General features: G+C 52.8%; 1 protein-coding gene across 2 annotated transcripts in view; it reads right to left on the bottom strand.

Annotated features, from left to right (window-relative positions):
• The window catches only part of HMGXB3 (HMG-box containing 3), a 230,694-nt gene that overhangs the window by 193,075 nt on the left and 15,928 nt on the right, over window positions 1-21,691 (bottom strand). For both annotated transcript variants that reach the window (XM_075344369.1, XM_075344368.1), the window contains exons 3-4: window positions 14,524-14,698; window positions 11,271-11,762 (exon numbers count right to left, since the gene is read on the bottom strand). In XM_075344369.1, coding sequence (XP_075200484.1) covers window positions 11,271-11,762; window positions 14,524-14,698 — 667 coding nt within the window. The remainder of the gene's footprint in view (window positions 1-11,270; window positions 11,763-14,523; window positions 14,699-21,691) is intronic.

Genomic DNA, 21,691 nt, shown 5'->3' on the forward strand with positions numbered 1-21,691 from the left:
TCCGCCGGACTTCCTGGAAGGCTTGCCGGCTGCGTGTGTCGCCTTGGTGGTTGAAGTATGCCACCGCTGTGGAATTGTCCGACTGAACTCGGATCTGCTAGCTCTCCAGCCACTGCTGGAACGCTTTCTGGGCAAGATACACTGCCCGTATGTCCAGAACGTTGATCTGAAGCGAGGACTCTTGCTGGGTCCACGTACCCTGAGCCCTGTGGTGGAGAAAAACCGCTCCCCACCCTGACAGACTCGCGTCTGTCGTGACTACTTCCCAGGATGGGGGTAGGAAGGATATCCCCTTCGATAATGAAGTGGGAAGAAGCCACCACCGAAGGGAAGCTTTGGTCGCCTGAGAGAGGGAGACGGTCCTGTCGAGGGACGTCGGCTTCCTGTCCCATTTGCGTAGGATGTCCCATTGAAGGGGACGCAGGTGAAACTGCGCGAAAGGGACTGCCTCCATTGCTGCCACCATCTTCCCCAGGAAGTGCATGAGGCGCCTCAAGGGGTGTGACTGGCCTTGAAGGAGAGATTGTACCCCTTTCTGTAGTGACTACTGCTTGATCAACGGAAGCTTCACTATCGCTGAGAGGGTATGAAACTCCATGCCAAGATATGTCAGCGATTGGGCCGGTGTCAGATTTGACTTTGTAAAATTGATGATCCACCCGACACCCTGGAGAGTCTCCAGGGAAGCGTCGAAGCTGCGTTGGCATGCCTCTTGAGAGGGTGCCTTGATCAGTATCCAAGTACGGGATCACCGAGTGACCCTGAGAGTGGAGGACCGCTACTACAGTAGCCATAACCTTGGTAAAAACCCGTGGAGCTGTTGCCAGGCCGAACGGCCGTGCCACGAATTGCAGGTGTTCATTTCCTATGGCGAAGCGCAAGAAGCGCTGGTGCTCTGGAGCAATCGGTACGTGGAGATAAGCATCTTTAATATCGATCGACGCAAGGAAATCTCCTTGGGACATTGAGGCGATGACGGAGCGGGGGGATTCCATCCTGAACCGTCTGGTTTTTACATGTTTGTTGAGCAGTTTCAGGTCCAGGACCGGGCGGAAAGAGCCGTCCTCCTTTGGGACCACAAACAAGTTGGGAGTAAAAACCGTGGCTCAGTTGCTGAAGAGGAACCGGGATCACCACTCCTTCTGCCTTCAGAGTGCGCAGCGCCTGCCGAAGAGCCTCGGCTCGCTAGTGAGGCGGGGATGACCTGAAGAATCGAGTCGGGGGACGAGAGGTGAACTCTATCTTGTAACCGTGAGACAGAATGTCTCTCACCCAGCGGTCTTTTATTTGTGGCAGCCAGGTGTCGCAAAAGCGGGAAAGCCTGCCACCGACCGAGGATGCTACTAGAGGAGGTCGAAAGTCATGAGGAAGCCGCTTTGTTAGCGGCGCCTCCGGTGGCCTTTTAAGGACGTGACTTAGACCGCCATGCATCAGAGTTCCTTTGTACTTTCTGAGACCTTTTGGACGAGGAGAATTGGGACCTGCCCGCGCCCTGAAAGGGCCGAAACCTCGACTGCCCTCTCCTCCGTTGGGGTATGTCCTGTTTGGACTGGGGTAAGGATGTATCCTTTCCCTTGGATTGTTTGATGATTTCATCCAGACGCTCGCCAAACAGCCTGTCGCCAGAAATTGGCAAACTGGTTAAGCGCTTTTTTGGAAGCAGAATCTGCCTTCCATTCCCGTAGCCACAAGGCCCTGCGGAATACCACCGAATTGGCGGCCGCGACCGCCGTATGGCTCGCAGAGTCCAGGACAGCAATAATAGCGTAAGACGCAATTGCCGAGGTCTGGGTGGTAATGGATGCCACTTGTGGCGCGGCCGTGCATGTGGCTGCTTCAATTTGTGCTTGACCTGCTGAGATAGCTTGTAGCGCCCATACAGCTGCGAATGCTGGGGCAAAAGAAGCTCCGATAGCTTCATAGATGGATTTCAACCAGAGCTCCATCTGCCTGTCAGTGGCATCCTTGAGCGAGGCCCCCTCGTCCACTGCAAGTATGGATCTAGCCGCCAGTCTGGAGATTGGAGGATCCACTTTGGGACACTGAGTCCAACCTTTAACCACGTCAGGGGGAAAAGGATAACGTGTATCCTTAAGGCGCTTAGAAAAAACGCTTATCTGGACAAGCATGATGATTCTGGACTGCCTCTCTGAAATCAGAGTGGTCTAGAAACATACTCTGTGTAAGAGAAGCTGACTCCTCCGCCGGAGGAGCTGAGGGAGAAATATCCAGCATTTGATCGATGGACGCAATAAGAACGTTCAGTATGGCGTCCTCGTCTGGAGTATTAAGATTGAGAGCGCCCTCAGGATCAGAATCCTGATCAGCTGTCTCCGCATTATCAACCAGAGATTCCACCCGCTGAGACCCTGAACAATATGATGTCGAGGGAAATTCTAAGCGAGCCCGCTTAGTTGGTCTGGGGCTGGGGTCTAAGTCAGAACCCTCAGCCTGGGATGCATGAGATACCCCGGGAGGACATTGTTGGTCCAACTGAGGGGGTCAGGGAACAATGATTCAACAGAGTCCCTTTGCTGAGATACCGGCCTGGACTGCAAGGCTTCTAGTATCTTAGCCATAGTCTCAGAGAGTTTTGCAAACTCCGTCCCCGTCACTAGGACAGTGTCAACAGGTGGCTCCCCCTGGGCCCCTCTTAGCAGAGGCCCTGGCTGAAGAAGTGACACAGGGGCCGAACATTGCACACAATGAGGGTCAATGGAACCTGCCGGCAGCTGGGTCGTACAAGCGACGCAGGCAGCATAATAAGCCTGTGTTTTTGGCACCCCTGCCTTTTGTGGGCGCCATGCTATTGTTTTCCCTGAGTAACACACTAGGGTATATAGCCAGAATGAACTGTGCTCATACAGTGTAAAATATATACTAAAAACAGATAATGTATCAGTACACTACAGCACCATGAGCCTATCACCAACAGGTGCTGCTTACCAGCCGCCTAAAGCGGTTATGAGGCCACCAGAGACCGTGTCTGGGTCTCTCAGGGTTTGTCCCTCTCTGCAGCGTCGTAGGAGCTGACAGGAAATGGCTGCGGCGTCCTGACGAGAGGAGGGAGCCGTGGGCGTAGCCGAGGTGCTCACACTGTGCAGTGTGAGGGGGGTGGAGTATGGAAATCATACTCCAGCCCTCAGTGCTGCTCTTCCATGCAGCGTCCCGCCCTTCCCCTGCCTGTCAGGGCTGAGGGCGGGAGAAAGTGAAACTAGGCCGCAAGCCAAGCCGGGGACTCGAGTATAAGCGTGGCCGCCGTAAAAGCGCAGCCAACGCCGAAGTCCCCGAACTACAAGTCCCAGCCGCACCGCAGTTTCCCATGGCAGCGGCGGTTAGCGCGGTAGCCTCTACATATAAACACACTCAGCGACGCTGAGTGTGTAATGGCACAGTTTAACCCGGTCCCCCGGTGCACTAGCACACCCAGCAAAGCTGAGGTGTTGCCGTGCGCGGTCCCCACAGGGATTCAGAGTACCTTCACGTAGCAGGGCCATGTCCCTGAACGGTACCCGGCTCCTATCCAGCAGGCTCCACAGGAGTTGTGGATGAAGCATGGTCTCAGTGCCTGGAGACCGATAGGATCCCACTTCACCCAGAGCCCTGAGGGGGATGGGGAAGGAAAGCAGCATGTGGGCTCCAGCCTCCGTACCCGCAATGGATACCTCAACCTTAACAACACCGCCGACAAGAGTGGGGTGAGAAGGGAGCATGCTGGGGGCCCTATATGGGCCCACTTTTCTTCCAACCGACACAGTCAGCAGCTGCTGCTGACTAATCTGTGGAGCTGTGCTGTGCGTGTCTGACCTCCTTCGCACAAAGCAAAAAACTGAGGAGCCCGTGGGAGCACGGGGGGTGTATAGGCAGAAGGGGAGGGGCTTAACACTTTTGAGTGTAATACTTTGTGCGGCCTCCGGAGGCATAGCCTATACACCCAATTGTCTGGGTCTCCCAATAGAGCGACAAAGAAAGCGGAGAAAAGAAGGGAATTTTGTTACTTACCGTAAATTCCTTTTCTTCTAGCTCCTATTGGGAGACCCAGACGATTGGGTGTATAGCACTGCCTCCGGAGGCCACACAAAGCAATTACACTAAAAAGTGTAAGGCCCCTCCCCTTCTGGCTATACACCCCCAGTGGGATCACTGGCTCACCAGTTTTAGTGCAAAAGCAAGAAGGAGGAAAGCCAAGAACTGGTTTAAACAAATTCACTCCGAAGTAACGTCGGAGAACTGAAAACCGTTCAACATGAACAACATGTGTACCCGAAAAACAACCAAAAATCCCGAAGGACAACAGGGCGGGTGCTGGGTCTCCCAATAGGAGCTAGAAGAAAAGGAATTTACGGTAAGTAACAAAATTCCCTTCTTCTTCGGCGCTCCATTGGGAGACCCAGACGATTGGGACGTCCAAAAGCTGTCCCTGGGTGGGTAAAGAATACCTCATGTTAGAGCTGCAAGACAGCCCTCCCCTATAGGGAGGCAACTGCCGCCTGCAGGACTCTTCTACCTAGGCTGGCGTCCGCCGAAGCATAGGTATGCACCTGATAATGTTTGGTGAAAGTGTGCAGACTCGACCAGGTAGCTGCCTGGCACACCTGTTGAGCCGTAGCCTGGTGTCGCAATGCCCAGGACGCACCCACGGCTCTGGTAGAATGGGCCTTCAGCCCTGATGGAACCGGAAGCCCAGCAGAACGGTAGGCTTCAAGAATTGGTTCTTTGATCCATCGAGCCAGGGTGGCCTTAGAAGCCTGCGACCCTTTGCGCTTACCAGCGACAAGGACAAAGAGTGCATCCGAACGGCGCAAGGGCGCCGTGCGGGAAATGTAGGTTCTGAGTGCTCTCACCAGATCCAACAAATGTAAATCCTTCTCATACCGATGAACTGCATGAGGACAAAACGAAGGCAAAGAGATATCCTGATTAAGATGAAAAGAGGATACCACCTTCGGGAGAAACTCCTGAATGGGTCGCAGCACTACCTTGTCCTGGTGGAAGACCAGGAAGGGAGCCTTGGATGACAGCGCTGCTAGCTCAGACACTCTCCGAAGAGATGTGATCGCTACCAGAAAAGCCACTTTCTGTGATAGTCTAGAAAGTGAAACCTCTCTCAGAGGCTCGAAGGGCGGCTTCTGGAGGGCAACTAGTACCCTGTTCAGATCCCATGGATCTAACGGCCGCTTGTACGGGGGTACGATATGGCAAACCCCCTGTAGGAACGTGCGCACTTTAGGAAGGCGTGCCAAACGCCTCTGAAAAAAGACGGATAGCGCCGAGACCTGACCTTTAAGGGAGCCGAGCGACAAACCTTTTTCTAACCCAGATTGCAGGAAAGAAAGAAAGGTAGGCAATGCAAATGGCCAGGGGGACACTCCCTGAGCAGAGCACCAGGATAAGAATATCCTCCACGTTCTGTGGTAGATCTTAGCGGACGTGGGCTTCCTAGCCTGTCTCATGGTGGCAACGACCCCTTGGGATAATCCTGAAGACGCTAGGATCCAGGACTCAATGGCCACACAGTCAGGTTCAGGGCCGCAGAATTCCGATGGAAAAACGGCCCTTGGGACAGTAAGTCTGGTCGGTCTGGTAGTGCCCACGGTTGGCCGACCGTGAGCTGCCACAGATCCGGATACCACGCCCTCCTCGGCCAGTCTGGGGCGACGAGTATGACGCGGCTGCAATCGGATCTGATCTTGCGTAGCACTCTGGGCAATAGTGCCAGAGGTGGAAACACATAAGGGAGCCGGAACTGCGACCAATCTTGCACTAGGGCGTCTGCCGCCAGCGCTCTTTGATCGCGAGACCGTGCCATGAAGGTTGGGACCTTGTTGTTGTGCCGGGACGCCATGAGGTCGACGTCCGGCCTTCCCCATCGGCGACAGATTTCCTGAAACACGTCCGGGTGAAGGGACCATTCCCCTGCGTCCATGCCCTGGCGACTGAGGAAGTCTGCTTCCCAGTTTTCTACGCCGGGGATGTGAACTGCGGATATGGTGGAGGCCGTGGCTTCCACCCACATCAGAATCCGCCGGACTTCCTGGAAGGCTTGCCGACTGCGTGTCCCTCCTTGGTGGTTGATGTATGCCACCGCTGTGGAGTTGTCCGACTGAATTCGGATCTGCCTTCCTTCCAGCCACTGCTGGAAGGCTAGTAGGGCAAGATACACTGCTCTGATTTCCAGAACATTGATCTGAAGGGTGGACTCCTGCTGAGTCCACGTACCCTGAGCCCTGTGGTGGAGAAAAACTGCTCCCCACCCTGACAGACTCGCGTCTGTCGTGACCACCGCCCAAGACGGTGGTAGGAAGGATCTTCCCTGTGATAATGAGGTGGGAAGAAGCCACCACTGCAGAGAGTCCTTGGCCGTCTGGGAAAGGGAGACTTTCCTGTCCAGGGATTTTGACTTCCCGTCCCATTGGCGGAGAATGTCCCATTGAAGTGGGCGCAGATGAAACTGCGCAAACGGAACCGCCTCCATTGCCGCCACCATCTTCCCGAGGAAGTGCATGAGGCGTCTTAAGGAGTGCGACTGACTTTGAAGGAGAGCCTGCACCCCAGTCTGTAGAGACCGCTGCTTGTCCAGCGGAAGCTTCACTATCGCTGAGAGAGTATGAAACTCCATGCCAAGATACGTTAGTGATTGGGTCGGTGACAGATTTGACTTTGAGAAGTTGATGATCCACCCGAACGTCTGGAGAGTCTCCAGTGCAACCGTCAAGCTGAGTTGGCATGCCTCTTGAGAGGGTGCCTTGACCAGTAGATCGTCCAAGTAAGGGATCACAGAGTGTCCCTGAGAGTGCAAGACTGCTACCACTGCCGCCATGATCTTGGTGAACACCCGTGGGGCTGTCGCCAGACAAAATGGCAGAGCTACGAACTGAAGATGGTCGTCTCCTATCACGAAGCGTAGAAAGCGTTGGTGCTCTGTAGCAATCGGCACGTGGAGATAAGCATCCTTGATATCTATTGATGCTAGGAAATCTCCTTGAGACATTGAGGCAATGACTGAGCGGAGGGATTCCATCCGGAACCGCCTGGCGTTCACATGCTTGTTGAGCAGTTTTAGGTCCAGAACAGGACGGAATGAGCCGTCCTTTTTTGGCACCACAAAGAGATTGGAGTAAAAACCTTGACCTCGTTCCTGAAGAGGAACAGGGACCACCACTCCTTCTGCTCTTAGAGAATTCACCGCCTGCAGAAGGGCATCTGCTCGGTCGGGATGTGGGGAAGTTCTGAAGAACCGAGGCGGAGGACGAGAACTGAACTCTATCCTGTACCCGTGAGACAAAATGTCTGTTACCCACCGGTCTTTGACCTGTGGCAGCCAAATGTCGCAAAAGCGGGAGAGCCTGCCACCGACCGAGGATGCGGAGGGAGGCGGCCGAAAGTCATGAGGCAGCCGCCTTGGAAGCGGTACCTCCGGTTGCTTTCTTGGGGCGTGAGTGAGCCCGCCAGGAATCTGAGCTCCTTTGCTCTTTCTGAGTCCCTTTGGACGAGGAGAATTGGGGCTTGCCCGAGCCTCGAAAGGACCGAAACTTTGACTGCCACTTCCTCTGTGGAGGTTTGGTTGATCTGGGCTGGGGTAAGGAGGAGTCCTTACCTTTGGACTGTTTAATTATTTCCGCCAATTGCTCACCAAACAGTCTGTCTCCAGATAATGGCAAGCTGGTTAAACATTTTTTAGAAGCAGAATCTGCTTTCCATTCCTTTAACCACAAGGCTCTGCGCAAAACTACAGAGTTGGCGGATGCCATTGAGGTACGGCTCGTAGAGTCCAGTACCGCATTGATAGCGTAGGTCGCAAACGCAGACATTTGCGTAGTTAGGGACGCCACTTGCGGCACTGCTGGACGTATGAGAGAGTCCACCTGTGCCAGACCAGCTGAAATAGCTTGGAGCGCCCACACAGCCGCGAATGCTGGAGCAAACGACGCGCCAATAGCTTCATAGACAGATTTCAACCAAAGGTCCATCTGTCTGTCATTGGCATCTTTAAGTGAAGCCCCATCCTCCACTGCAACTATGGATCTAGCTGCAAGCCTGGATATTGGAGGGTCCACTTTTGGACACTGGGTCCAGCGTTTGACCACGTCAGGGGGAAAAGGATAACGGGTATCCTTAAGGCGTTTAGAAAAACGCTTGTCCGGATAAGTATTGTGTTTCTGGATGGATTCTCTGAAGTCAGAGTGGTCCAGAAAAGTACTCAATTTACGCTTGGGATACAGGAAATGGAATTTCTCCTGCTGTGCAGCTGCCTCCTCTGCTGAAGGGGCTGGGGGAGAAATATCCAACAGCCTATTGATGGCCGCTATAAGGTCATTTACCATGGCGTCACCATCTGGCGTATCCAAATTGAGTGCGGCGTCAGGACAAGACTCCTGATCACCCACCTCTGAGCCATCATATAGAGACCCTTCTCGCTGAGACCCTGATCCGCGTGATGACGTGGAGGGTCTCTCCCAGCGAGCTCGCTTAGGCGGACTGGGACTGTCATCGGAGTCAGAGCCCTCAGCCTGTGATGCCTGGGACCCCCTTGAATTACGGATTAATTCCAGCTGAGGGGGGCCGGGGAACATAGACACAGCAGTGTCCATGGTCTGAGCAACTGGCCTGGACTGCAAGGTCTCCAGGATTTTTGTCATAGTCACAGACATTTTATCAGCAAAGACTGCAAATTCTGTCCCCGTCACCGGGGCAGGGTTCACAGGCGTCTCTGCCTGGGCTACCACCACCATATGCTCTGGCTGACGAAGTGCCACTGGGACTGAACATTGCACACAATGAGGGTCGTTGGAGCCTGCTGGTAGATTAGCCCCACATGCTGTACAAGCAGTGAAGACAGCCCGTGCCTTGGCACCCTTGCGTTTTGCGGATGACATGCTGTTGTCTCCTCAAAGCAATATAGGGTGTACAGCCAAGAAGCGACCTTACAGTGCAGTACACAAATATATGTGGTACTAGTGGGGCCGCACGTATGTGCTGCTTACCGCCCGCTTAGCGCGGGTGTGTGGTCGCCAGAAACCCGTAGCCTGGGTCCCCCAGAGCCTGCGTCCGTTCTCCAGCCAGACTGCATGTGTATAATGGCTGCCGGCGTCCTGGGGAGCTGCAAGCTTGGGGGCGGGCCTAGGGCGTGCACAGAGAAAAAGCGCGAAGCCTGTGTCCTACTGTGCTCAGTGAGAGGGCTGGAGCATGTAAATCGTGCTCCAGCCCTCGGCGCTGCCGATTGAACAACGTCTCTCCCCTACCCTGATTGACAGGGTGGGGGGCGTTAACGAAGCGGAGCTAGGCCGCAGAAGACCGGGGACTAAAGTTAGAAGCGCCGCCGCCGTAAAAGCGCGGTCGGCGCGTCCCCGGCGCACTACAAGTCGCAGCTGCGCCGCCGCTCCAGGGGCGGTCGGCGCGGCGATCCACACACATAAAGTCCCCCAGTAATCTGCGGGGACTATAAGCCCAGCGCACAGCGCTACAGTCCCCGGCGCACTAGCACACCCAGCAAGCCTGGGGTGTGCGTGGCCTGCCATACGGGGACACAGAGTACCTGAAAGTTGCAGGGCCTTGTCCCTGAACGGCACTCCCGCTCCACATCCAGCAGGTTCTATGGGTCTGTGGATGGAGCCCGGCCTCAGGGCTTGGTGGCCGGTAAGATCCCACTTCCTCAGAGCCCCTCAGGGGGATGGGGAAGGAAAACAGCATGTGGGCTCCAGCCTCCGTACCCGCAATGGGTACCTCAACCTTACAAACCACAAGTGGGGTAAGAAGGGAGCATGCTGGGGGCCCCAAATGGGCCCTCTTTTCTTCCATCCGATATAGTCAGCAGCTACTGCTGACTAAACAGTGGAGCTATGCGTGGATGTCTGACCTCCTTCGCACAAAGCAGAAAACTGGTGAGCCAGTGATCCCACTGGGGGTGTATAGCCAGAAGGGGAGGGGCCTTACACTTTTTAGTGTAATTGCTTTGTGTGGCCTCCGGAGGCAGTGCTATACACCCAATCGTCTGGGTCTCCCAATGGAGCGCCGAAGAAAAAGCCCATGAATATTACTAGTCTCTAAATGAAAACCTGCTTAAAATAAACTTCCTGTAAAAAGGCAAAGTTCCCTACAAGTTCTCTATTTGGGTTGTCTTCACATCTATGCCAGAGGCTCAATTCTGATTTTTTGAGGAATGATTGCCCCAGATAAAGCCAATCGAGGCGAAACTTGAGTTAAGTGGATAAAGTTTAAAGGTTGCACATTTTTACCTACTGTTTAAAAATATAATAAAACTGCCTGAGCATACTCCTTTCTGCCTACAACAATGTTGTACGATTGTTCTGTGATCTCCTCTGAGGCGCCCTTAACATGTCCGTGCATTAAACGCAGGTGTGTGATGGTCCATGGTGCAGGTCTGTATGTGTGCTCTCTGTGTGCTGTTAGTCATCCAGATAACACACGGACAGCATGAACTTGTATACTTACTTGTCTCTGGTGCTACTGTCACACTGCTTCCGGGTCTGCAGTCTGTGCAGTGAATATTCATGAGACATAATGAGCAGGACCCGGAAGCAACAGCAGAGGCTTAGGTAGCAGCGCCAGAGACAGATAAGTATAAAAATGCATTTAATGTCATTGAATGGGTGTCCTCCAGTACGTGTCACACGCATCACATCAGTGTGCTGTCTGTGTGACATCCGTGATGCGGGCCAAAAACGGACAAGTCGCCGTGTGGAGCACATGGACACTCAGTCCATGTCAAAACACGGACGTGTGAGCAAACCCATTGATTTGAATGGGTCTACACTGTCAGTGTCTCTGGTATGTGTGGAAAAGGACACTGAAAACATGGACGTGTGAAAGAGGTCAGAGCCAAATGTGGTTTTTTATGAACAGGTAGAAGCGTTCAGGTGGTCAAAGACTGATGTTCACAGAAGGAGAAGTCTTAGTGATTCACTTTCGAGGACCCCATTATTACTCAAAGTTGGTGGCTGCTGGGGCACGTCAAGCGACAAATTGGTCACAGCTTTCTGGCTGGAGCAGCAAATAGAAACCACAAACCAGAGTCACGAAACCTCAACAAAATATAGATTAAGGCTAAATCATCAGTCAAAGGCTATTTGCTATTTTCTTAACATGCAACCCATAGGAACATTATTCTTATAGTGAGAGGTCAGTGACTGGCCAAGACTTCTGGCGTTGCTGATCTTACGGGAAATAAATACGGTAGTAAAGAATGACACTTACATATTCTGCCCAAAAATTATCCAAATTTTCAAAAACTGAACCTTCTTCTGCATTACCTGGATTGCCATAACGGTGAGAACGGACATTTCTGACTGTGTGAGGCCGATGCCTCCGTTGTCCTCGATGACTACATTGGCGCCTGGGTAAGAGCCGCTTTCCCCAATTTCAAAAGTGGCGTCATTAAGGATGATTTCTCCGGCCAGTTTCTCAGGCAGTTGGGTGTATATGCCCCCAGGGGCGACTTCATGTACTGTGCCATCTGGAGGGAAATGTGTCCCTTCTTCAGTTAGGCTTTCCACCTCTGTCATCTGCTCGGAAAGGTTAATCTGTCCGGGGTCCAGAGTGAAGAAGCTCTGACCGCCATTATGGGATAAAGCCGCAGAAGGGGCCAGGACGGCCGTCTCTCTGGGCTGAGCCAGACATATATCTACACACTGATGTTCATCCTCAGGGATCCTTTTGGGTATCAGGATATATTCTGATCGAGGGAGGATTTTTCTAAAGCCTGGGACGTCTGATATCATGGTGGATGAGCTGGACTTAATGTTCTGCGAAAACAAGAACAAGAATCACTTGAAGAACTTTTATGTTATTTCTGGTTAGGCGCCATTCACAACAACGTTCAGAGCCTTCGGCCTAAGACACACGGCATGAAAATCGAACCAATATTAGCCTATGTGTCAGCACCCATGAGCGATTATTTTCTCAGCCCCAATCGTTTGTAATGCGAGACTCTTTCTCTCGCACCCATTCAAGTCTATGGGGCGAGAGATAGATCGCACTGCACTCGCATTACACCGGTGTACCGCAAGTGCAGGGCGAGAATGGCAATAGCCGGCTACAGCGGTGAGAGGGAGATAAATTCCTCCCTCCCCTCCTCAGCGCCGGACCGCTCCTCCTCGGTGCCAGCCCTCCCCTACTCAGCGCCGGCCCGCCCCTCCTCAGAGCTGGCCCGCCCCTCCTCAGAGCTAGCCCGCCCCTCCTCAGCGCCAGCCCGCCCCTCCTCAGCGCCAGCCCGCCCCTCCTCAGACTCAACTCGCCCCTCCTCAGTGCCGCCCCGCCCCACCTCAGAGCCAGCCCGCCCCTCCTCAGACTCAACTCTCCCCTCCTCAGTCCTGGCCCACGCCGTCCTCAGAGCCAGCCCGCCCCTCCTCAGTGCTGGCCCGCCCCTCCTCAGTGCTGGCCCGCCCCTCCTCAGAGCCAGCCCGCCCCTCCTCAGCGCTGGCCCGCCCCTCGTCAGCACTGGCCCGCCCCTCCTCAGACCCAACTCTCCCCTCCTCAGTGCCAGCCCACCCCTTCTCAGCACCGGGCCCTCCCCCCGCAGCTGAGGTCCGATTGCATGATCGGACCTCAGTCACAGTGACACTTGCATGAAACACGGCTCCTGCTGTGCTGCCAGAGTGAGCCGACTGTCATGCGAGGATCGCATTAGTCCCCATGTGGCCCCGGCCTTCTTCCAATTTACAGCTTACATATAAAATGACAACAAAAAAATATAAAAAAAACTGTGCACATACGTTACACTAAAGTAGCACCAAACTTGAGTTATAGAGTGTATTGTGTACTACAGCTGCGTTAACAATTCTGCATGCTTCAGAGCAGAAATCACCCAGATTTATTTTCTAGATCAAGGAGCTTTCCATTATGATCTGTATACTGAAAAGTGCAAGCTTTATCTACCTTCCCAGACACAAGGAGTCTCGCCAACCCCCTTTTTACCCCCAGAGAGGTAATCTACAAAACTAGTTCCGTGGAAGTGAACTTACACGACTGCATGTGCCCTACAAATTTAACTTAGTTATCTGTCAGCATATGTTTGCTATTCAATCTAGCATAATATACTTTGTAAACCGCGCCAAAGATCACTGATGAAATCTTGGATTAATGTAAACTTTTTATTCTTTCACAGGTCTACGCGTTTCAGGACTCTGCTCCCTTCCTCAGGACCAAACAGGCATAAGCTACGTCAAATTTGTAACATCAAAAAGATTTGATGTAACTTATGCCTGTTTGGTCCTGAGGAAGGGAGCAGAGTCTCCTGAAACGCGTAGACCTGTGCAAGAATAAAAAGTTTACATTAATCCAAGATTTCATCAATGATCTTTGGCGCGGTTTACAAAGCCCCTTTCTACAATTTCTCTCTGTTATCAGCCACTTGGGGTACTGCTGCCTTTGATCCGGATTTATGCTGTTACAGGAATTGTGCCTTTCACAACCATCTTTGGTGAGTAGGATCATCTCCTTTATCACCCCCTGTCTGTCAGGGTAAGACCCTATTGCGCTTTTTTGTCTGCAGGTTCTTTTTATCTAGCATAATATACTGGCAGAGACCCTGATTTCAGTGATATGTCATTTGCTCAGTAGGTTGCTGAAGTTTCAATACAGTCAATGTTTTATCAGCAGGATATTATCACTGTAAGACTAGGTGTCGCATGCCATACACTGCAGTTAATCTGAGTGACCCCGCCCACATCTAGCAGCTTTTTGACAATGCACAGTGTATACAGAAAGCAACCAGTGGTGTGGGCGTGAATATACACAGCTCGGCATTCTGACCACTGGTACATCTACTGCAGAGAAACCAGGGATTCTATTATCAAAACTGCACCAAACAGCCCAGTAAGTGACACATCCCTGGAATCAGGCTCTCTGCCTCTACATCATTCTGTTCTCAGATTACACAGTAAAAACAACTTAATAGGTTTTCCTTTAGGGGCTACTCTCAAAATAGCAAGTTATTCCTCCACATCAATAGGAAAGGTGATATCTTCTTGCTGATTGCTGGTGACTGCCCTCTGGGCCTCCAGTGGTTTCGACAATGGGCCTCTGCAGCGCACCATCTTGACTGTAGGGAAGGCACTCCATTCATTGTTTATGAGAGAAAACTAAGAAGAGCATAAAAGCCATAGATAGTAAATTTGACGGAGGTCGAGCACGTGCACCTTTGCTTCATTCAAAATGGGGCTTTGCAGAGGCCAAATTTCAAAACGGATGGGAGTCCCAGCAGTGTGAACCCTAGAGACCAGCAAGATATCCAATATTCTATCAATAGGGGTCATCCAACACCTCTTACTTCCACTATGTTGCTGATTTTGCATGAATAAGATGGCGGCCGGGTATTGCCACCTCTCACACTTGGCTGGCAGGTACCCTCCCTGCCTAATAATAGGACACAAGCACAGAACCCAACAGTCAGGAATGAGACCTCTTATCTCCTGAAGTCGAAGATGGAGCTATAAGAAGACCTCTTAGAAATGAAAACTAGGATATACCTTCAATAATCTGTCCTGTAAATCAATGGCCACTCACCGAATCCAGGCCTTCTTTCTCCAGCTTTGCCCGCTCCAGGTAATAACTCTTCTCGGCCACACTGAGAAGTTTCCAGCTCTCACTTATCTTCTTGTTGATCTCAGATTGGGGCAGGTGAGGCACCTCTTGTTGGACTTTCAGGTAGATGTCATAGTAGTAGAGCAGGTACGCAGACCTACAACAGGACGGCTCATCATTAGTACATGTATAGATCACACTACTAGGAGGAACTGGCTGCTCGGAAAGAACGAAATAAGGTCCTGAAATTGGTTCTCCAGTAATGGACAACTCCTTTAACACAGAATTCCTTAAAGGGGTTGTCCACTACATGGACAATCCCTTCTCATTCTCCAAGTCTGGCCCCATTAAAATAAAATAAAGCTTATATTCACATCCCATGGAGGCACTATTCCAGCGGTGTCGGCATTCCCAGGGCTCACCGGAGGTTGTGCCTCGCATCCAACCAACGCCGACATCACTGTCCCCTCCTTCAGACAAATGATTAATCAACAGGAAGTGAATGGCAGTAGCAGCTCTCACTTCCTGTTGATTAATCATTTGTCCGAAGGGGGGCAGAGAAGTTGGCGTTGATTGGACGTGGTGCTCACGAGATATCACAAACTCACGTGAGCCCCGGGAACGCAAGCACCGACACCACTAAAAAGGCGCCAGCACAGGAGGGGTGTATATGAATTTTTATTTTAATGGAGCCAAACATGGGAAATGATAAGTAGTGGACAACACCTTTAAAGGGAACCTGTCAGGTACAATATGTACCCAGAACCACGAGCAGTTCTGGGTGCATATTAGTAATTCCTGCCAAACGGTCCCTGTATCTAGTAGCATAGATAAAGAGATCTTTAGAAAGAAGGGAATTTTGTTTACTTACCGTAAATTCCTTTTCTTCTAGCTCCTATTGGGAGACCCAGACAATTGGGTGTATAGCTTCTGCCTCCGGAGGCCACACAAAGTATTACACTCAAAAGTGTAACCCCTCCCCTCTGCCTATACACCCCCCCGTGCATCACGGGCTCTTCAGTTTTGGTGCAAAAGCAGGAAGGAGGAAACTTATAAATTGGTTTAAGGTAAATTCAATCCGAAGGATGTTCGGAGAACTGAAAACCATAAAACAATTGAAAATGAACAACATGTGTACACAAACGAACAACTAGCCCGAAGGAAAACAGGGGCGGGTGCTGCGTCTCCCAATAGGAGCTAGAAGAAAAGGAATTTACGGTAAGTAAACAAAATTCCCTTCTTTGTCGCTCCATTGGGAGACCCAGACAATTGGGACGTCCAAAAGCAGTCCCTGGGTGGGTAAAAGAATACCTCGATAACAAGAGCCGACACGACTCCCTCTTACAGGTGGGCCACCGCCGCCTGAAGGACTTGCCTACCTAGACTGGCATCTGCCGAAGCATAGGCATGCACTTGATAGTGCTTTGTGAAAGTGTGCATACTAGACCACGTAGCTGCCTGACACACTTGTAGAGCCGTTGCCTGGTGCCGCAATGCCCAGGACGCCCCCACGGCTCTGGTAGAATGGGCTTTCAGCCCCGAAGGAATCGGAAGCCCCGAAGAACGGTAAGCTTCAAGAATCGGTTCCTTGATCCACCGAGCCAAGGTTGACCTGGAAGCTTGCGAACCCTTACGCTGACCAGCCACAAGGACAAAAAAGCGCATCTGAACGGCGCAGGGGCGCTGTGCGAGACACGTAGAAACGGAGTGCTCTCACTAGATCTAATGAGTGCAAATCCTTTTCAAAGCGGTGAATTGGATTAGGGCAAAATGAAGGTAAGGTGATATCCTGATTGAGATGAAAAGGCGATACCACCTTAGGGAGAAATTCCGGAACAGGACGGAGAACCACCTTATCCTGGTGAAAAACCAGGAAGGGGGCTTTGCATGACAGTGCTGCAAGCTCCGACACTCTACGGAGTGAAGTAACTGCTACTAGAAATGCCACTTTCTGCGAAAGACGTGATAAGGAGACATCCCGCAGCGGCTCAAAAGGCGGTTTCTGAAGAGCCGTTAGCACCCTGTTAAGGTCCCAGGGTTCAAGCGGGCGCCTGTAAGGTGGGACTATGTGGCAAACTCCCTGCAGGAACGTTCGGACCTGCGGAAGCCTGGCCAGGCGCTTTTGAAAGAATATTGAGAGTGCCGAAACTTGCCCCTTGAGAGAGCTAAGTGACAACCCCTTATCCATTCCGGATTGAAGGAAGGAAAGAAAAGTGGGTAAGGCAAAAGGCCAGGGAGTAAAACCCTTATCAGAACACCAGGACAAGAAAATCCGCCAAGTCCTGTGATAGATCTTGGCGGACGTCGGTTTCCTGGCCTGTCTCATAGTGGCAATGACATCCTGAGACAACCCTGAAGACGCTAGGAGCCAGGACTCAATGGCCACACAGTCAGGTTGAGGGCCGCAGAATTCAGATGGAAAAACGGCCCTTGCGACAGAAAGTCTGGGCGGTCTGGCAGCGCCCACGGCTGACCCACCGTGAGATGCCACAGATCCGGGTACCATGACCGCCTCGGCCAGTCTGGGGCGACGAGAATGGCGCGACGGCAGTCGGACCTGATCTTGCGTAGTACTCTGGGCAGCATTGCCAGAGGAGGAAATACATAAGGCAGTCGAAACTGCGACCAATCCTGGACTAATGCGTCCGCCGCCAGAGCTCTGTGATCTTGAGATCGTGCCATGAAGGCCGGGACCTTGTTGTTGTGCCGTGACGCCATGAGATCGACGTCCGGCGTTCCCCAGCGGCGACAGATCTCTCGAAACACTTCTGGGTGCAGGGACCATTCCCCCGCATCCATGCCCTGACGACTGAGAAAATCTGCCTCCCAGTTTTCTACGCCCGGTATGTGAACTGCGGAGATGGTGGATGCTGTGGCTTCCACCCACTGTAGAATTCGCTGGACTTCTTGGAAGGCTTGACGACTCCTCGTGCCGCCTTGGTGGTTGATGTATGCGACGGCAGTGGCGTTGTCCGACTGGATACGGATCTGCCTGCCCTCCAGCAACTGCTGGAAAGCCAATAGTGCCAGATACACTGCCCTGATCTCCAGTACATTGATCTGAAGGGAAGACTCTATCGGAGTCCAGGTTCCCTGAGCTCTGTGATGGAGGAATACCGCTCCCCACCCTGAAAGGCTCGCGTCCGTGGTGACCACAGCCCAGGCTGGGGGCAGGAAGGATTTTCCCTGTGATAGAGAAGTGGGAAGAAGCCACCACTGAAGAGACGTCTTCGTTGCAGGGGAAAGAGAGACGTTCCTGTCGAGAGAGTTCGACCTCCTGTCCCATTTGTGGAGAATGTCCCACTGGAGCGGACGCAGATGGAATTGCGCGAAGGGCACTGCTTCCATCGCTGCCACCATCTTCCCCAGGAAGTGCATGAGGCGTCTCAAGGGGTGTGACTGAGTCTGAATCAGAGATTGCACCCCTGCCTGCAGTGACAGCTGTTTGTCTAGTGGTAGCTTGACTACCGCTGACTGTGTATGAAACTCCATCCCTAGATAGGTCAGAGATTGGGTCGGTGTCAACTTGGATTTTGGGAAGTTGATGAGCCACCCGAACTGCTGGAGGGTCTCCAGAGCGACGGTAAGGCTGTGTTGACACGCTGCCCGAGACGGTGCCCTGACTAGGAGATCGTCTAAGTAGGGAATCACCGAGTGTCCCTGAGAATGCAGGACCGCCACAACGGCTGCCATGACTTTGGTGAAAACCCGTGGGGCTGTCGCCAGGCCGAAGGGCAATGCCACGAACTGAAGGTGTTCGTCCCCGATGGCGAAACGCAAAAAGCGTTGATGTTTTGGTGCGATCGGCACATGGAGATAAGCATCCTTGATGTCGATCGATGCAAGGAAGTCTCCTTGTGACATCGAGGCGATGACCGAGCGGAGAGATTCCATCCGGAATCGTCTGGTGCTCACGTGTTTGTTGAGCAATTTGAGGTCCAGAACGGGACGGAATGATCCGTCTTTCTTTGGCACCACGAATAAGTTGGAATAAAAACCGCGACCCTGTTCCTCAGTGGGAACGGGGGTCACGACTCCTTCTTTTTTCAGAGCGTCCACTGCTTGAAAAAGTGCGGCTGCTCGCGCGGGGGGTGGGGATGTTCTGAAAAAACGAGTCGGAGGACGAGAGCTGAACTCTATCCTGTAACCGTGAGACAGGATGTCTCTCACCCATCGGTCTTGAACATGTGGTCACCCGGCGTCGCGAAAGCGGGAGAGCCTGCCACCGACCGAGGATGCGGTTCGGGGATGCCGTGAGTCATGAGGAGGCTGCCTTGGAGGTGGTGCCTCCGGCGGCCTTTTGGGGGCGTGACTTAGACCGCCACGCATAGGAGTTCCTCTGGCCTTTGTCCTGTCTATTGGACGAAGAGGACTGTGGCTTGGCGGAGGGACGAAAGGACCGAAACCTCGATTGTATTTTTCGTTGCTGAGGTCTCTTAGGTTTGGACTGGGGTAAGGAGGAGTCCTTTCCCTTGGATTCCTTAATAATCTCATCCAATCGTTCGCCAAACAATCTCTCGCCAGAAAACGGCAAACCGGTTAAGAACCTCTTGGAAGCCGAGTCTGCCTTCCATTCGCGCAGCCACATGGCCCTGCGGACTGCAACAGAATTAGCGGATGCCACCGCTGTACGGCTAGCAGAGTCTAGGACTGCGTTCATGGCGTAGGAAGAAAACGCCGACGCCTGAGAGGTTAAAGATGAAACCTGCGGGGCAGACGTACGTGTGACCGCATTAATCTCAGCCAGACAAGCTGAGATAGCTTGGAGTGCCCACATGGCTACAAAAGCCGGGGCAAAAGACGCGCCCGTGGCCTCATAGATGGATTTCACCAGGAGTTCTATCTGCCTGTCAGTGGCATCTTTTAGTGATGAGCCATCTGCCACCGAAACCACAGATCTAGCCGCCAATCTGGAGACTGGGGGATCCACCTTAGGACATTGAGCCCAACCCTTAACTACGTCAGAGGGGAAGGGGTAACGTGTGTCAGTAAGGCGCTTAGTAAAGCGCTTGTCCGGAACCGCTCTGGGCTTCTGGACAGCATCCCTGAAGTTAGAGTGATCAAAAAATGCACTCCGTGTACGTTTGGGAAACCGAAACTGGTGTTTCTCCTGCTGAGAGGCCGACTCCTCTATAGGAGGAGGTGGGGGAGATAGATCCAACACCTGATTGATGGACGAGATAAGATCATTTACTAAGGCGTCCCCTTCAGGTGTATCAAGATTGAGAGCAACATCAGGGTCCGAGCCCTGAGCTGCAACCTCCTCCTCGTCCTCCAGAGAGTCCTCAAGCTGGGAACCCGAGCAGCGTGAAGAAGTCGGGGAAGATTCTAAGCGAGCCCGCTTAGCTGGTCTGGGACTGTAGTCCGTGGAGGAGTCCTCCACGTGAGACCTAGGGTCCACCCCGGCCGGGGTGCACCGAGAGGGACCTGGAGGCGCCGATCTAACAGGGTCTGGGGGCCTGTGAAAGGACCGGTCTGGACTGCAGGGCTTCCAGCAACTTGGCAGACCATTTGTCCATAGACTGAGCCATGGATTGTCAGAGTGACTCTGAGAGCTTTTCAGCAAAAACTGCAAACTCTGTCGCTGCCACCTGGACAGTGGAAGCAGGGGGGTCTGCCTGAGCCGAGGGGCCCACTAGAGACCGAGGCTCCGGCTGAGCAAGCGTAACAGGGGCCGAGCATTGCTCACAGTGAGGGTAGGTGGAACCCGCAGGTAACATGGCCCTACAAGAGGTACATGTCGCAAAAAACCCCTGTGCTTTAGTGCCCTTGCTCCTTGTGGTCGACATGCTGTTGTGTTCCAGGAGCGTGATCACTGAGGGTATATAGAAAACAGGGTATACCCCGGCCGAACAGAAATAAGTATAAATATACGTATCTATACCGGCACCCAGGGGGACCAACACCGAGTGACCGGTGCGGCTTACCGACCGCTAAAAAGCGGGGTGTGTGTGCTCCAGATTCCCTGCCTTGTCTCCCAGAGCTGCAGAGCTGTTCTCTGTGATTCTCCACCGGCAGAATGTCCTAAAGATGGCTGCCGGAGCTCTCAGGGGAGGAGTGAAGCCATGGGCGGCGTTATGAAAAGTGCGGAAATCTGGGGTCCCCACAGTGATCAGTGAGGGGGGAGGGAGCATACAGGATGCCCCGGCCCTCACATCTGACGTGAGGGCCGGGGTGGGAGTTTTTCCACTAGGCCGCGATGAAGCCGGGGACTAAATTTAATACCGCGGCCGACAAGCAGGCGCGGTCGGCGCGGTAGTCCCCGGTCTTCACTATTCAGCAGTCAGATGCGGCGTCTGGAAACCAGGCGCTCCATACACCGTCCCCATAGGGACACAGAGTACCTCGTGGATGCAGGGCCCTGTCCCTGAAGATAGATAAGCTCCTGTCCAGCAGATTCCCTCAGGGGCTGCGGAGGGAGCACGGTCCCAGAACCTGGATGACCGCTTCGGATCCCACTTCTACCAGAGCCCTCAGGGATGGTGAAGGAAAACGGCATGTGGCTCCAGCCTCTGTACCCGCAATGGGTACCTCAACCTTAACAGCACCGCCGACTTAGTGGGGTGAGAAGGGAGCATGCCGGGGGCCCCGTGGGAGCCCTCTTTTCTTCCAACCGATACAATCAGCAGCTGCTGCTGACTAAAATGGAGATGTGTGAGTGGATGTGTGCCTCCTTCCACACAAAGCATAAAACTGAGGAGCCCGTGATGCACAGGGGGGTGTATAGGCAGAGGGGAGGGGTTACACTTTTTAAAGTGTAATACTTTGTGTGGCCTCCGGAGGCAGAAGCTATACACCCAATTGTCTGGGTCTCCCAATGGAGCGACAAAGAAAAGTATTTACAAACATCGTTTATTATATGCTAATAAGCGCAGGGACTAGTCGTAAGGGCGTGAGCTCCCTTGGCTAGTTGGCTCCCTTAGCATGTTAACATGCCCCTGTGGGCGTACTTGTTGCACAGCTTCTAGCTTCCCAGTTGCAGAAGAAAGTTCACAGAGCAGATTACATAGGATTGCAAGCTCTTTACTTCTGAGCATAAGGTAAAATTATGTACAGTGATACAGCATTGCATCAGGGAGAGAAAGAGAAACTAGAAAGAAAAACAACAAGACTTTTACAGTACAGTGAGTAAGGAAACAACATCGCCATC

This window comes from Anomaloglossus baeobatrachus, chromosome 4 (genome assembly GCF_048569485.1).
Source record: "Anomaloglossus baeobatrachus isolate aAnoBae1 chromosome 4, aAnoBae1.hap1, whole genome shotgun sequence".
NCBI lineage: Eukaryota > Metazoa > Chordata > Amphibia > Anura > Aromobatidae > Anomaloglossus > Anomaloglossus baeobatrachus.